Below are 17,494 nucleotides of genomic sequence, written 5' to 3'. Positions count from 1 at the left end.
TATTACAATGTAATATTTTAAGAATATACCTGGAATAATGGAGCACCACCTTTGAGTCTTAGTCCAAAGGAAACTATTAAAATTACATGGATAATATTATAATTATTATAATTTACTTTGGTTTTTTAGTGGAAGCAAAATCAAACAAGAAGGAAAGGCGCGATACAAATATTACTTACTAACTTACTTACATACAAATCCCCCTTTGGTCATTGTTGGGAAACCGTCGCTGTTTGTCCATCAAGGCCAAGGTTGTTGTAGGTCGAATGTCATCCAACTCATCCAAGATCGTCCCATCCTTTGTGGTTCTTGTACCATTGATAGACATTTCCAAACATCTCTTTATTTAATTTTAAATTATTGTATTATATTATTTATTTATTATTTTAGTTAAATTAGTGTAAGTATTACTAGTAAAAGCAGTAGTATAATTAGTAGTAAAATAATTACAAGTAGAATTAGTAGTATAAGTATAAGTACTAGAACGGTAGTAGAAGTAGTAGAAGCAGTAGTAGAATTAGTAGTAAAAGTATAAGTAGTATAAATAGTAAAAGGAGTAATAGAATGAGTAGTAGAAGTACAAGTAGAATTAGTAGTAAAACTAGAAATAGAACATGATGGACAGTAGTTTTTCCAGAGATCTGGAACTGTCACCAGTGAGTCCAGCTTCAACCACAGAGCCCTCCTGATCAACCTGTCCAACCTGTTGACACTCCTGTTCCCAACCCAACACACCTCAGCACAAAACACTGCCTCAGAAAGTACAGTCTACTCTGAACTTTCTTATACACATGGTCTGTGTGAGTTTACTGTCCAGCAACACACCGAGGTACAACTTGTCGCCTTTCATTGACACTGGACATGGCTTTGTCCTGGACCTCCCAAAGTCCAGCTCCTTGGACTTTGAGGTGTTCAGCTGCAAGGGGTTCCTCTCACTCCAGTCCACAAAGTCATGTATCAGACTCCTGTACTCGTCTTTGCTGTTGTCCCTGATGCATCCAACAATGTCAGTGTCATCAGCATACTTCTGGACAAGACTCGGCTCTGAGTTGTAGCAGAAGTCTGAAGTGTAGATGGTGAAGAAGAGGGGCCAGTACTGTCCCCTGAGGTGCTCCTGTAATGCACACCACTGTGTCAGAAGTGATGTCCTCCAGCCTGACATACTGCAGTCCATCAGTGAGATAGTCTGAGATCCAGGTGACCAGACCAGGGTCCACATGCATCTGTGTCAGTTTGTCCTGCAGCAGAGTGGGCTGGGTGGTGTTAAAGGCACTAGAAAAGTCCAGGATCAGGATCCTCACTGAGCCAGATCCTTAATCCATGTGAGAGTAGGTCCGATGCAGGAGGTGAAGTATGGCATCTTCTACACCAGGGGGCTTGTGCGTGCTGGACATGTGGCCTGAGATGTTTGAGGACCAGCCGCTCCAGTGTCTTCATCAGCGCCACTGGTCTGTAATCATTCAGCTCGCTCGGCCGGATCTTTTTCAGGACTGGAACTATACAGGAAGTCTTCTACAGGGTTGGTACTTTCCCCAGCATGGCTTCACCTCCTGCTTTGCTGACCTCATGGCGTCTCTGTCCCTGCTCCTGAAACCTTCTCTCTGTTAAGGACATCCTTGACCTCCTTTGTTACCAACGGCGTAAAATTAATTTATTATTAGGGTAACAGCGGACAGTCTCAGCAGGGGCGACAACGTCTGAGCAGAAATCTAAATATATAATCCGTTATATAGTGTTTCTGACCCTTGATGTCCTCTTGTGACTTCAGCAGCACATCCCAGTCTGTGGTGTCAAAACAGTCTCTGATGGCGTCCTCCACAGCTGGTCCACTTTCTGATTGTCCTAGTGGTCACAGTCTGTCTCTGCACCAGAGGAGTGTACTATGACTGAAGGTGGACCAGGTTATGATCGACCTTCCAAGTGGAGGTCATTGTGCGAGAACCCATAAGCCAGGATCTCCTCCAGAGACCAGAGGTCTGACTGTGCCCCGGTGTCCGCAATGGTGGATATTTTTGCCCCCTGGACCGGGTCTTGGGAGTTGGCTCCACCTCCCAGTCCGACAGGCTCGTCGATTGATACGGTGATTGACCCCTAAACTTGGCTCGCCAAACTTGGAAAGGGGCCGTTATTCCTGAGCCGTTACAACTACGGGATTAATGTCCAACCACCGTCATAAACACGAACAAGATGGCCGACTACCAACTCAGTCAACGTATAATGGTTATATACTACCACCTGGTGGCCAAGAGTATTCCACGAACACAACGACGAGTTTGTTGTGAAAATAATCACATGTCAATGATGCTTCAGAAGTGCTGATGTGTTTGTCCATCACTGTCTTGGAAGCTTCTGTCAAGTGTGTGAAGCTGAAGACACCTGGAGGACATGTGCAGCATTTGGATCAGAACCAAGACTTGTTTGGATGAAAAGAACAAAACTAGATGAAACTGGATAATAAACAAGTGAAAGAGATAAAGCTGTGTTTGCGACAGGTGTGGCAGCAACAGGTGTGGCAGCGACAGGTGAACAAGACTGCATTCCTTCTTCTAGATCAACATTGTGATTGAACTTGTCAAACGTCTTTATCCTCGTGGCACATGTTGTGTTGTTGAACTATGTTATAAAAGTGTGAGTCAACAACACAGTATGTTGCACTGATGTCTCTGACAGACACACCTCCTCACTGACGGTTCATCAGTGTTTCCCTGAGTCTGGATCAGAAGCAGCTCAGCTCACCTGGAAGTTTCACCTACAAACATGGACACAAGTCTTCAGAGCAGAGAGCTGCTCACAGGTCAGTGACTTTTTTCATGCTGTTCATGATGTTCCCCAGTCAGAGTGTGAATGCATGAGTCAAGAGTGAGTTTGTGAGGTGAATAAATGAATCAAGAGTGAGATGAATCTAGAGTGAGGGGAATAAATTAATAAACAGTTAGATGTATAGATTAACCAAGAGTGAGTTTGTGAGGTCAATAAATTAATTAAGACTGAGGTGAATAAATGAAAAAAGATTGAGGTGAATACATTGATCAAGAGTGAGGTGAATACATGAATCAAGACTGAGGTGAATAAATGAATAAAGAGTGAGGTGAATACATTGATCAAGAGTGAGGTGAATACATGGATCAAGACTAAGGAAAAAAAAATGAATCGAGACTGAGTTTGTGAGGTGAATACCTAAATCAAGAGTGAGGTGAATACATGAATCAAGAGTGAGGTGAATACATGAAGCAAGAGTGAGGTGAATATATAAAGCAAGAGTGAGGTGAATAAATTAATCAAGAGTGAGGTGAACACATGAATCAAGACTGAGGTGAATACATGGATCAAGACTAAGGTGAATAGATTAATCAAGAATGAGGTGAATACATGGATCAAGACTGCGGTAAATAGATTAATCAAGAATGAGGTGAACACATGAAATGACAGTGAGGTGAATACGTTTATTCACCTCACTGTCATTTCATGTGTTCACCAAGATCAAGAGTGAAGTGAATAAAGTAATCAAGAGTGAAGTGAATAAATTAATCAAGAGTGAGGTGAATACATGAATCAAGAGTGAGGTGAATAAACGAATCACGAGTGAGGTGAATACATGAAACGAAAGTGAGGTGAATAAAAGAATCGAGAGTGAGGTGAATACAATTATCAGGAGTGAGGTAAATAAATGAATCGAGAGTATTGTGAATACATGATACAACAGTGAGGTGAATAAATGAATCAAGAGTGAGGTGAATAAATGAATCAAGAGTGAGGTGAATACATGAATCAAGAGTGAGGTGAATACATGAATCAAGAGTGAGGTGAATAAATTAATCAAGAGTAAGGTGAATACATGAATCAAGAGTGAGGTGAATTAAACAATCAAGAGTGAGGTGAATACATGAATAAAGATTGAGGTGAATACATAAATTAAGAATGAGGTGAATAATCGAATCAAGAGTGAGGTGAATACATGAATGAAGAGTGAGGTGAACAAATGAATCAAGAGTGAGGTGAATACATGAATGAAGAGTAAGGTGAATAAATGAATCAAGAGTGAGGTGAATAAATGAATCAAGAGTGAGGTGAATAAATGAATCAAGAGTGAGGTGAATAAATGAATCAAGAGTGAGGTGAATAAATGAATCAAGAGTGAGGTGAAAACATGAATCAAGAGTGAGGTGAATACATGAATCAAGAGTGAGGTGAATACATGATACGAGAGTGAGGTGAATAAATGAATCAAGAGTGAGGTAAATAAATGAATCAAGAGTGAGGTGAATACATGAAACGAGAGTGAGGTGAATAAATGAATCAAGAGTGAGGTGAATAAATGAATCAAGAGTGAGGTGAATAAATGAATCAAGAGTGAGGTAAATAAAGGAATCAAGAGTGAGGAGAATAAATGAATCAAGAGTGAGGTGAAAACATGAATCAAGAGTGAGGTGAATACATGAATCAAGAGTGAGGTGAATACATGATACGAGAGTGAGGTGAATAAATGAATCAAGAGTGAGGTAAATAAATGAATCAAGAGTGAGGTGAATACATGAAACGAGAGTGAGTTGAATAAATTAATCAAGAGTGAGGAGAATACATGATATGAGAGTGAGGTGAATAAATGAATCAAGAGTGCGATGAGTAAATTAATCAAGAGTGAGGTGAATAAATGAATCAAGAGTGAAGTGAATACATGAATCGAGTGAGGTGAATAAATGACTCAAGAGTGAAGGGAATACATGATACAATAGTGAAGTGAATAAATGAATCAAGAGTGAGGTGAATACATGAAACGAGAGTGAAGTGGAAAAAATGAATCAAGAGTGAAGTGAATAAATGAATCAAGAGTGAGGAGAATAAATGATATGAGAGTGAGGTGAATAAATGAATAAAGAGTGAGGTGAGTAAATGAATCAAGAGTGAGGTGAATAAATGAATCAAGAGTGAAGTGAATACATGAATCGAGTGAGGTGAATAAATGACTCAAGAGTGAGGGGAGTACATGATACAATAGTGAAGTGAATACATGAATCAAGAGTGAGGTGAATAAATGAATCAATGTTAATACATTTGATTTTTTCCTTTATTTAACAGGGACACTGCACAGCTTAGCATAGTACTTCAGTTATCTTAAAAACGGGTTTGGTATAATTTGCTGCTGCTATGTCTTTAATTCTTGCACCAAATGTATGTGATGGATTCTGCACTGACTCAATAAACTAAATATTAAATGCAGAGGTAATTTCATTACAATCACTGGTTAAATGTCCATGTATTTTCAATTCATGTCCAGCTCTCTCTTTGTGAATTCATTAACGTTCCTCAATATAAGTTTATTTCCCTTTCGTTCTTTAATAATGTCCATAAAAAAGTTGGTCTTTGCCTTCTTTGGTTCATTCACTTTGTTACGAAGACTACTAAAAACTCGTCCATCATTAATTGATTTAGTGCTGTTTTCACAAGTTGTCATTGAACCAAGGCAGGTTGACCTTGGGGTGTCCATTTCTGAACGTTTTGGTGTATTTTTCTTTAATTCTATTTATGGCATCTAACAATGATCCACAAGAGGCCTCTATATCATCTGTGAGTAGAACATCACTCCAATCAGTTTGGCTTATTTCTTCCTTAAATGCATTCATGTCCCGTTTCCTTATTCCATAGGAATGTTTAATTATCTCTTGCTGGTAAGTAAACCTGTTTTTTTGTCAACTTCTTTGCAACAAGAGTCATATTGTGATCCGACAAGCCAGTGAGGAGATAATAAGATTTAATGATCCTCTCAGGCTTGTTACTGAACAAGTTGTTACATCAGTCAGTATCAGAGAGTGAACACATGAATGTGTGGTTGAGCAACAACATGTTGTTTGTACTGATGAGGTTTTATTATAGTATCAACAACACAATGATGACGAGTGATGATGCTGTTGTGTTTGTGTGCAGGTGTGGACACAGAGGAGGAAGATCCACCATCTAAAAAAGGTCGGAGTGAAGACCATGACGGTCAGACCAGAGCTCAGAGGTGAGAAGATCACTTCTCCTGTCAGACCTTCAAATACTGGAATCATTTTCTCACTAAAACTTGTGTGTGTTCAGATCAAAGCAACGTACATCTGCTGGACCTGGACCTGGACCTGGACCTGGACCTGGACCTGGACCTGGACCTGGACCTGGACCTGGACCTGGACCTGGACCTGGACCTGGACCTGGACCTGGACCTGGACCTGGACCTGGACCTGGACCTGGACCTGCTCCCAGCTGTGTGTCTCTGAAGAGTGACAGATCTATGGGAAGATTTATTAACTTCAAAGGTGAACAGAAGCGTCAGAGGTGAGAGACAACAGGAGCAACAAGAGAACATCTAGTAGTTATTTAAATATGCAGAGAAAACTATACAGTATATCTTTACACATGAGAGGAAGAATAAAAATAATAATAATAATAATAATAAATCTTATATGAAACCACCTTTCAGGAGACTCAAGGTCGCTGCACAATAAAATCACAACTAGGATAAAATCACACAATTTAACCAAACCATTAAATTTCTTCTTTTAGGAATTACTTTTACTATTGTCCTGGATGAACTCCCATTTATGTTACGACCTGTCTGTCTGTCTGTCTGTCTGTCTGTCTGTCTGTCTGTCTGTCTGTCTGTCTGTCTGTCTGTCTGTCTGTCTGTCTGTCTGTCTGTCTGTCTGTCTGTCTGTCTGTTCCCAAAATATAATACAAAACCCAATAGAAAATACAAATTGGGAAAAACACTCTTCACTTCCACACTTTGTAATAATCAACTTAAATACTGGCTCACAGCCGTCAAAGAGGCAACAAAAGGAAAAGGCTGCTCAAGAGAACGCAGGCCAAGCAAACAACTACAATTTTACAACAATGAGTTAACGTTTAAAATATACAAACAAAAGAACCAAACTTAACTCCCAGTTACAGTGCATGGAACTGACCCTTCCTGTTAGAGGCTAAATCTGATCAGTGGAGGTCGTAACACATCACACCTTCAAATACTGGAAATACTTTCTCACTGCGACTTGTGTGTGTTCAGATCAAAGCTACGTACATCTGCTGGACCTGGACCTGGACCTGGACCTGGACCTGGACCTGGACCTGGACCTGGACCTGGACCTGGACCTGGACCTGCTCCCAGCTGTGTGTCTCTGAAGAGTGACAGATCTATGGGAGTAGGAATTGACTTCAAAGGTGAACAGAAGCGTCAGAGGTGAGAGACAACAGGAGCAACATTAGAACATCTAGTGGTCAGATGGTGAACAACAGAGGAATGGATTAAAGTGTTGATCAGAGTTTTGTGTCTTTCAGGATCTACCAGAAGAAACAAGAAGAGTCTGAACTCAACTGTGATTCTCTGAAGAGTGACTGGTCTATGGAACCTCCTGATAATTTCAAAGGTGGACAAGAGTCTTCAGAAGACAGGTGAGGTTTTCTGTCCCTCTTTGACTCACTGATGTAATGTTGGGTCTGTACAAAGGTCTCTGAGGTTCTTTCTACTTGGACTGAAGCCCTCAGATGTTCAGCACTTCATCACAGTTGACATGTTAGCATGAGCAACAGTCATGGAGACAATAACAGCTGCTGTGGGACAGACAGGTGCTGTTGGACTCATGAAGAAATCCACAACTTGATGTCAAATACAGTGAATTCATTTCACTGGATCATTCCATCTGTTGTTGAAGAAGTTTGTATCATGTGACGACCAACAGTCTCTTCAGTTGTTGAGTCAAGAAGAAGAATTCTAAATAGTGCAACTACTTTTCTTCTCCAACTGAAGTCTTGTGAAACTTGACACACAACAAACGTGATGAAATATTCATCAAAAGTCAACTTTGATTTGAGTGTTTTTCTTGTGATGCAACCTTCACGTGGATCATATGAGCGCCTCAGATGAAGGTCACTGATAAGAGAAGATACTTCAAGTGATTTAAGAGTCACTGATTCAATGATTGAGGGAATGTTTGAGTCGTCAAAGACTGTTAGTTGATCCTCAACAATCATTCTTTCACTCACAGCTGTGTGTGTTTCTATCAGCAGTTAGTGACTCTTGGTGACTTCAACTGAAGATGTTCATGAGTCAATGCAGCTCAAAACTTCTCTTTTATTGAGCTTCACGAACTGCTCGTCAAAAGTGCTGCAGACAGTCGTGGAGGAAAGTCGACTCACAAGAGAAGAAGCAACAAACTGCAGCCATGAAAATGAAATCACGACTGAAGTGTGATTTCAAACTTGGTTTTCCATGAATGTGGAAGATTCTATCTTAGGTGGTCTGCACATGGAAGAGTCAGAGTCTTGCTCAGATCATTGGTGTCCTTGTAGAAGTAGACAGAACTTATTGACGGCCTGATGTTCTTCACAGAGAGGATCAGCAGGTCTCGGATGTTCTCAGTCTCCAGTGTGTCCAGCAGCATCAGACAGATGTGGACTCCACACTTCAGGTATGTTCAAGTCTTCAGCCTCACCTGCTGACTACAACAGCTGCTAACTCACCAGTCAGCTGCTTCTGCTGCTTCATGAAGCTCTGATCCTGGACAACTCCACCTGTCAGCTTCATACATGAAGTAGAAGGTCTGGTGTGGCTGAGACTCTTGTTTAGTTTTAGAGAGAAGATGAGATTTGAATGTGACTCAGACTCTCTGGTCCTACTCTTGAAGAAAGTATTGCTCAACAGGTCCTGGTTAGACTTGGAATGAGACATACCTCTGGTGACCTCTGTAGGTCACATGATCAAGTCACATGTTTGTGTTTCAGCTGCTGGAGGACAAGGTCATGGAGGAACTGGAGAGAGTGAAGAAGTTTCTCAGACCAGGTGAGCAGAAACACCTGGATGATGAGGAAGAGGAGGAGTTGAAGTGTGAAGAGGAGCAGATGAGGAGCAGCAGAGAAGATTTCTTGATGTTCATCATGAACCTCCTGAGGAGCATGAAGCAGGAGGAGCTTGCTGGTCTTCTGTGGGGAAGTAAGAGGATTTGAACCTTTAACCTGTTGAAAAAGAAAACTTGAATCTATTAGAACATTTGAGATTGAAATTCCTGCAGCTGCTGAGAAGATTGATCTTCAGCTTCTAGAATATTGAGATTCATGGGACTTCTCTTCTTCAGGAAGTCGTGCAGAAAAGTGTCGACGACGGCTGAAGAGGAGCCTGAAGAAGAAGTTCCACAGTGTGTCTGAGGGGGTCGCTAAAGCAGGAAACTCTGCTCCTCTGAATCAGATCTACACGGAGCTCTACATCACTGAGGGGGGCACAGACCAGGTCAACCAGGAGCACGAGGTCCGACAGATCGAAGCAGCCACCAGGAACCAGACCAGACCAGAAACCACCATCAGACAAGAAGACCTTTTTAAAGCCTCACCTGAGAGAGACCGACCAATCAGGAGCCTGCTGACGAAGGGCGTGGCTGGCATTGGGAAGACCCTCCTGACACAGAAGGTCACTCTGGACTGGACTGAAGGCAAAGCTCACCAGAACTTCCAGCTCATGTTTCCTTTCACCTTCAGAGAACTGAACCTGCTGAAAGAGAAGAAGTTGAGTTTGATGGAACTTGTTCATCTTTTCTTTCCTGAAACCAAAGATCTCAGCAGCTTTGAAGAAGTCCAGGTTCTGTTCATCTTTGACGGTCTGGACGAGTGTCGACTCCCTCTGGACTTCCTCAACAGTCGGGTCCTGACAGCAGCTACAGAGTCCACCTCAGTAGACGTCCTCCTGACAAACCTCATCAGAGGGAATCTTCTTCCCTCAGCTCGGCTCTGGATCACCACACGACCTGCAGCAGCCAATCAGATCCCTCCTGAGTGTGTGGACATGGTGACAGAGGTCAGAGGGTTCACTGACCTCCAGAAGGAGGAGTACTTCAGGAAGAGGTCCAGTGATGAGGAGCAGACCAGCACCATCATCTCTCACATCAAGACCTCACGAAGCCTCCACATCATGTGTCACATCCCGATCTTCTGCTGGATCACTGCCACAGTTCTGGAGGACATGTTGAAGAGAGGAGAGACAGGACAGCTGCCCAACACCCTGACTGAGATGTTCATCTACTTCCTGGTGGTTCTGTCCAAAGTCAAGAAGATGAAGTACCATGGAGCAGCTTGGACAGACACAGTTTGGGATCCTGAGAGCAGCAAGATGATGGAGTCTCTGGGAAAACTGGCTTTTGAGCACCTGAAGAAAGGAAACTTGGTCTTCTATGAATCAGACCTGACAGAGAGTGACATCGACATCACAGCTGCTTCACTTCACTCAGGAGTGTTCACTCAGATCTTCAGAGAGGAGAGAGGACTGTACCAGGACCAGATGTTCTGCTTCATCCACCTGAGTCTTCAGGAGTTTCTGTCTGCTCTTCATGTTCACCAGATGTTCTTCAACTCCGAAGTCAACCTGCAGTCAAGAATCGTTGACATAGAAAAGTTCTACCAGAAAGAAATCAATGAAGCTGTAGAAAGTCCAAATGGACATCTGGACTTGTTCCTGCGCTTCCTTCTGGGTCTTTCTCTGCAGACCAGCCAGAGTCTCCTGACAGGTTTGTTGACACAGACAGGAAGTAGCTCCTGGACCAATCAGGACACAGCAAAGCTCATCAAGAAGAAGATCAGTGAGAATGTGTCTCCAGAGAGAATCATCAACCTGTTCCACTGTCTGAATGAAGTGAAGGACACTTCTCTGGTGGAGGAGGTCCAACAGCAGCTTAGATCAGGACGTCTCTTCACAGATCAACTGTCTCCTGCTCAATGGTCCAGCCTGGCCTTCATCTTACTGTCCTCAGAGGAACATCTGAAAGTGTTTGACCTGAAGAAATACTCTACCTCAGAGGAGGTTCTTGAGAGGCTTCTGCCGGTGGTTCAAGCTTCAAATGAAGTTCTGTAAGTGGATCATTGAAACATCTCTGATATGAACCATGAATGTTTGATTTCCTTCTTCATTCAGGCTGAGAAACTCCAACTTCCTTTCTCTCTTCCTCGTTTTTCTTTGACTTTGTTTTGTAAATCCATCATTTTCTAAAGTCACTTTTTGAAACAACATCAACTTCTCATTTGAATTTCATGAGCAAACACTTGAACATGTGTCGTGAACACAAACACACAAACACACAAACAGTGAATGAACGACTGTATGTTTCTCCCTCAGGCACAGACAGGGTTTATTTTAGGCTTGACCCCGAAATCCAGCGTGAAAACTGAACATAAATGATGAAGAAAATGAAAAGTTAACACAGTGTTAATAGAAACTAACATTCAAACAAAACAACACCTCGTTGGCTGCAAAGAGAGAAAAGTCTTGTTTAATGTTTCTTCAAGTCCTTGAGTTTATGCAAATGAATGTCTCTGGAGCTTCTTCTTAGACTTTTGAACTCTTGTGAGATAAACAGAGAGGAAGTGGACTTTCAAAATAAAACTAAAAACGTTTCACAAGAAAATAAATAACATGAACTTAAATCCACTGCAAACTTCACAATAATACAAAGAATATTCAAAGTAGAAACAAGTTACGACAACAGTTAGTCTGAAGCTAAAATGAAAAACACCAGATGATTCAATGAACTCATGACTTGTATGAAAACATTAGATTTTCACTGATTATTATCAAACATTGAACCAGATGGAATCAAACTGATCCATATATTGATTGATGTCCAGAAACAACTTCAAAAATAGTCTCCAAACTTGACAAATGTTTCAAAAGTTGAAACTAATTCAGTTCATGTGAAGCAAACATGGAGAAGAAATGAAGGTGAATGTGACGGAGGATGATTGACACTCCATCTGTGTCACAACATAGATCCACTGGATCCAAAGATGGAGAGAATTCACCTTGAATTTTCTAACTGTAAACATTCAAATGAAGACAACAATGTTGAGAGAGTGCAGGAGTGTGAGTGACAAACACACACACATTGTTTGAGCTTGTATTACCTGCAACACCTTCACACTCACACCTGACACAGTTATGAATAATAACTTTGTAAACCTGTTCATATTGACTTTAAGCTTAAAAAAACAAATAGAATAAATTGACTGAAGTGAATCTTCACGATTGAATCAGTGTCTTGATTAAATTGAAGATATTTTTACTCTGGAAAAGAATTAAACACAACAATTGAGAGAAAACACACAAAAACACTGAGATAAGTAAGTGAATAGAAAAAGAATCAATGATGTGTTATTATGATCAATATACATGTAACAACCTTTTATTTTCATTTGTCTTTGTTGTTTGTTTTGTGACTTATTTTTCCTTATGTTCTCTTGTGTTTGTTTCTCATATAAACACAAATCAATCCTCTTGTTGACGACACTCGTCTCTTTCACAGGCTGAGCTGCTGTTTCCTGTCAGAGAGAAGTTGTTCACTTCTGTCCTCAGTCCTCAGCTCTCCGTCCTCTAGTCTGACTCAACTGGACCTGAGTGAGAACCTTGACCTGCAGGATCCAGGAGTGGAGCTGCTGTCTGCTGGACTGAAGAGTCCACACTGTCACCTGGAGACTCTCAGGTCAGAACATCATGTCTTCAGCTTCAGAACATGTGAAAGTCAGAGGTGAGACTCCAGAGAGTCAAAGTTGAGTCTTCAGTGAGTTCTTCAATGAAGCAGATGATTCTAAGTGACCTCAGTCTTCAGCAGGTTCTACTTGAACTTGATTTGTTCTTCTGCTGGGTCGTGCTGTTCAGTATGTTGACACATATTTACTGATCTCAGATCCATTCAAACACATTTGAGAGACTCTTGTGATGTCATCACTTGTTCTGTTGCTAGATTTCAATGCAGGGTAATGTTCATGGTGATGTGAGCATGTGTGATGAACACATCAGCAACTGTATGAAAAGTCAAACATGTTCTTCTTCATCACAATATTCAACAGTGTCGTCTCACATCCTGCTCATATCTTTCATTTCAACTCATCTCTGTGTCACCAACTCACTCCTTCTTTCTCTCTTCATGGTTTTTCTTTCACTTTGTTTTGTAAATCCATCATTTTCTAAAGTCACTTTTTGAAACAACATCAACTTTTCATTTGAATTTCATGAGCAAACACTTGAACATGTGTCGTGAACACAAACACACAAACAGTGAATGAATAACTCTGTATTATTATTTTATTTATTGATCCTTTATTCATCCAGGTTAGTCTCATTGACATTAAAATCTCTTTTACAAGAGAGACCTGGACAGGATGGACAGCAAAACATAGTTACACATAAAAACTATTTCATACAGTATTAAGTGCGTTGGTACAATATCAGAAAAGGATAAAAGATTACTGACTAAAAACATTCACACTTGCTGTTAGAGTTCGACGTCAAATTCCTGACAACAGCCTTGAATTTGTCAAAAGTCACCAGAGTCTCAAACTTGTGCTGCTTCTTCAGCTTCTTCCACGATGACGGCGCAGAAAACTTAAAAGCTGTTTTACCCAGTTCAGTACGAGCTGGAGGAACATTCATAACCTATAATCTCCTTGTAGATACAAACATGCCGATGACTAAGTCGTGGCGAAGAGAGCGAAGGCCAGTGACCTCTTGAGTATAGTGTGCAGTGATGGGTTAAGGGTCTTCAGTTTGTCATGAACCTCAAGGCTCCATGTTACACAGTGTCCAACATCTTTAGACAGTGAGCTGATGAATTCATGTACAACACATCTCCAGAATCAAGAACGGTCAGGAAGGTAGCTTCGACTCGTCGTCGTCGAGCCTAACCTTAGTTTCCGTTTATTTACCAGGTTTTGTATGTGAATTTTAAAGAGATGTGGTCATCAATCATAAAACCCAAGTATTTGTAAAAATACTCCTCAATTGCATGACCTTGGGAAGTTAAAATATTGTGATTTATCTCAATCTTTTTGTTATTTGAAAATACCATAAGTTTGTTCTTATCAGCATTGAGAACAAGCTTCAGTCGACAAAGCTGAGCCTGAACTTGATAAAAAGCACTTTGCATGAACTCAAAAGCCTTATTAAGTGAAGATGCAAAACAATACGTTACGGTGTCTAAAACTGAACCCTATTTTTACTCTGGAAAAGAATTAGACACAACAATTGAGAGAAAACACACAAAAACACTGAGATAAGTAAGTGAATAGAAAAAGAATCAATGATGTGTTATTATGATCAATATACATGTAACAACCTTTTATTTTCATTTGTCTTTGTTGTTTGTTTTGTGACTTATTTTTCCTTATGTTCTCTTGTGTTTGTTTCTCATATAAACACAAATCAATCCTCTTGTTGACGACACTCGTCTCTTTCACAGGCTGATCAACTGTGGACTGTCAGAGAGAAGTTGTTCACTTCTGTCCTCAGTCCTCAGCTCTCCGTCCTCTAGTCTGACTCTACTGGACCTGAGTCACAACTACGACCTGCAGGATCCAGGAGTGGAGCTGCTGTCTGCTGGACTGAAGAGTCCACACTGTCACCTGGAGACTCTCAGGTCAGAACATCATGTCTTCAGCTTCAGAACATGTGAAAGTCAGAGGTGAGACTCCAGAGAGTCAAAGTTGAGTCTTCAGTGAGTTCTTCAATGAAGCAGATGATTCTAAGTGACCTCAGTCTTCAGCAGGTTCTACTTGAACTTGATTTGTTCTTCTGCTGGGTCGTGCTGTTCAGTATGTTGACACATATTTACTGATCTCAGATCCATTCAAAGACATTTGAGAGACTCTTGTGATGTCATCACTTGTTCTGTTGCTAGATTTCAATGCAGGGTAATGTTCATGGTGATGTGAGTATAACCTTTGGATCATCACACTTCTGATTCCACCAATGAAGCTGCTCGTGGATCACTTGTCTTTTATTTGTAAGATTCTGCACATAAATCAAAATACAGTTTGAGGATGGATCGCTCACACACTCGTTGCTCTCGCTCTAGAAACACCACACAATAAGTTAAACACTAAACAATTAAACAAACATATACAATAAAACTGCTTCTAAACAAAGAATATAAAATATGACAATTGAAAGAAAAGGTGTTTCTAACATATTTTTATACACTAATGCTCACAGAGCATCTCCTCCTCCTACCTCATCTCAGTCCTCGAGGCCATAGACATATTTACATGGACGCCGCATCGACTGCTGCCCTCACTAGAGCGGTGTGTATACAGGGCGGCCATCTTGGTACAGTGTCACTCGCTCCTACAGTGCATTAGGTCTATAGAGGAATGATGTGTTTTCACTATCAGTAATCACTCATTTGTCAAGAGGGCAGAACCCGATCACCAACAGCAAGAGACCCTAAGATGCCCCCAGCTCTGCGGTTATAGTTTTTGGCCAATTTGAGTAGCTTCGGAGAACTCCTGCTTCAACCGAGACACAAAGTCATGATGGTCAACAACAGTGGAATCAGGGAGAGCATGCTGGAACACAACATCAACAGGTTATCGTGGTGTCCTGCCAAACATGAGGAAAAAGGGTGCGAACCCAGTCGACGAATACCTGCTTAGCTTTTGAGAAATGATCAGTCACAACAAGTACGTCCACGCTTTGATTGACAGATTTCTCAGCAGAACAAAAATCTATGCAAACCAATTCCAAAGCTGCAGATGTTTGAATGCATTCAAGGAGGACACGAAATGCAGGTTCTGGAGTTTTAGCAACAACACAGTGAAAACAGCCCTTTACGTGGTTAATGATGTCACTCTCCAGTCCACTCCAGTGACACAGTGTGTGTCTGACCCTGATGACCTCTGAGTCATGTAAACCACGCAACACCTGACCTTTTAATGAATTTGGGACGATTAACTGGAATATTTTTTGTGTTTAGTTTTCTATGACGTTTGACATAATGAAACGCCATGTTTAGAATGTTGTCCTGTTCTTGCAGTCTGGCTTTTTCACTCTTAGTTAATGAGTCAGACTGAGTGATGTCCACAAGATGAGGAAGAGGAGGTTCTGTGCCTTCTTTCTGGCTCATTCCACCGGACATTTGTGCTTCAAAAACGGCTGATAATTCTTCAGCTGTCATGGAATTTTGTTGGTCTAGTGCAGGGGTGGCCACACAACACAACTAACTAAACAAGAGTCACACAACACAAGTCACAGGACAAAAATCACGACAAGAGTCACACAACATGAGAGCCACATTTTTTTTACTGTGTTACCTCAAAGAGCCACATCATGGGTCACATGAACATCATCCCTTCCTCACACACAGACCTCTGCTTAGCCAGATTTATTGTAAATGTCACACACCAACATGATAATGACAGAATTTGACTTCTACAGTCAGGGCCAGTCATTTTCAACAATGAACATTGTGTGCACTGTGTGTACTGTACTGTACTGTCTTACACACACAAACTCTCAGTTCAACCAAATCCACAAACAAAATATAATAATTAAAATATATTTTCTCTCTTACTATGCATGTTGCTTATTAGGACTTCTGTCATTCCTTGCTTTGAACAAACCTCTTCAGATCTGGCTTGTATTATTGCGCGTTAGATGAAAATACCGTATTGAACTCAAGCGAAGCGAACGCGCACATTCAAAAAAACACAAACCCAAACTTCCATATGAACGTAATAGTGTTGGGATCGACAGTTCTTTTGACTGAACTGAATCACTAGAATCAGTTCATTAAAAGGATTTGTTCAGTTCGTTCGTTCACCAAATTACTAACTCAGTGCTTATGAAGCCCAGACTGCAATTTCTTCTACTTCCTGAACGCAGCCAAACAATCCGTTACTAGGTTTAATGATTCAGACCCGAGGTTAACATTCACTGCACTTGAGGGACAATGCAAAAAAAAAAAAGAAAAAAAAGTGCGTTCATGGAAAAGGACCAGTGCACAGACATTCGTGAGAAATTCAGCAAATAGAGAAGATCTTGAGGTGTGTTCACAGCCGAACATGAATCCCTGTTCACTGACCGAATCTGTGCCAACATAAAAACTAAATGTTCTGTAGCAAAGTCTTATCATAGAATCCCTCCTACCGGCACGGTCGCGGCGTTCAACTGAACTGAGAAAGGAATGAATCACTTCATGAAGTGATTTGGTTCAGTACGTTCACTCAAAAGATCGTTCGTTCAAACAAATCGTTCGTGAACGACACAACACTAGAACGTTAGAGCCGCATGAAACCAGGCAAAGAACCGCATGCGGCCCGGGAGCCACGGGTTGGGCAGGCCTGGTCTAGTGCTTCACCCTCATTCAAAGACTGCTCAATGACCCTTTGACACTTCGTAGTACACTTGAATGCACCATGCACTTTTTCATCTTCAAGGCCACACATCTTCTCCAACAATGAGACGTAGGTCTCTGTAACAGGTCTATGACCAATGCAAGACTGAACAAATGGTTCTCAAGGGCACCAGTGACCACATTCTTGTTGCCAGGTACATAGTTCGGATCAAAACTATAAGCTGCCAACTTGGACACCGATCTTTGTTCACATGCGTCCAACCAGGGCTTAGTCAAAATGTAGGTTAGGGGATTGTTATCTGTCCAAACTGTAAGATGTCTCACTTTTAGCCAGTGACTGAACTTATCACAAACCGCCAGAA

The 17,494-nt window shown here is 41.2% G+C and overlaps 1 protein-coding gene across 1 annotated transcript in view; it reads left to right on the top strand.

The window, feature by feature from the left end:
• The first annotated feature begins 2,694 nt into the window (after positions 1 to 2,694).
• LOC148083037 (NACHT, LRR and PYD domains-containing protein 3-like) overlaps positions 2,695 to 17,494 on the top strand; it is a 32,540-nt gene continuing 17,740 nt past the window's right edge. The window contains exons 1-10 of the mRNA XM_087785687.1: positions 2,695 to 2,794; positions 5,923 to 6,001; positions 6,076 to 6,309; positions 7,037 to 7,210; positions 7,309 to 7,422; positions 8,360 to 8,438; positions 8,752 to 8,959; positions 9,102 to 10,860; positions 12,309 to 12,485; positions 14,241 to 14,417. Coding sequence (XP_087641813.1) covers positions 2,758 to 2,794; positions 5,923 to 6,001; positions 6,076 to 6,309; positions 7,037 to 7,210; positions 7,309 to 7,422; positions 8,360 to 8,438; positions 8,752 to 8,959; positions 9,102 to 10,860; positions 12,309 to 12,485; positions 14,241 to 14,417 — 3,038 coding nt within the window. The 5' untranslated portion in view covers positions 2,695 to 2,757. The remainder of the gene's footprint in view (positions 2,795 to 5,922; positions 6,002 to 6,075; positions 6,310 to 7,036; positions 7,211 to 7,308; positions 7,423 to 8,359; positions 8,439 to 8,751; positions 8,960 to 9,101; positions 10,861 to 12,308; positions 12,486 to 14,240; positions 14,418 to 17,494) is intronic.

Source organism: Callionymus lyra, chromosome 3 (genome assembly GCF_982586985.1).
Source record: "Callionymus lyra chromosome 3, fCalLyr1.hap1.1, whole genome shotgun sequence".
Classification (NCBI taxonomy): Eukaryota; Metazoa; Chordata; class Actinopteri; order Syngnathiformes; family Callionymidae; genus Callionymus; species Callionymus lyra.
This window is presented reverse-complemented; position numbering and strand designations above follow the sequence as displayed.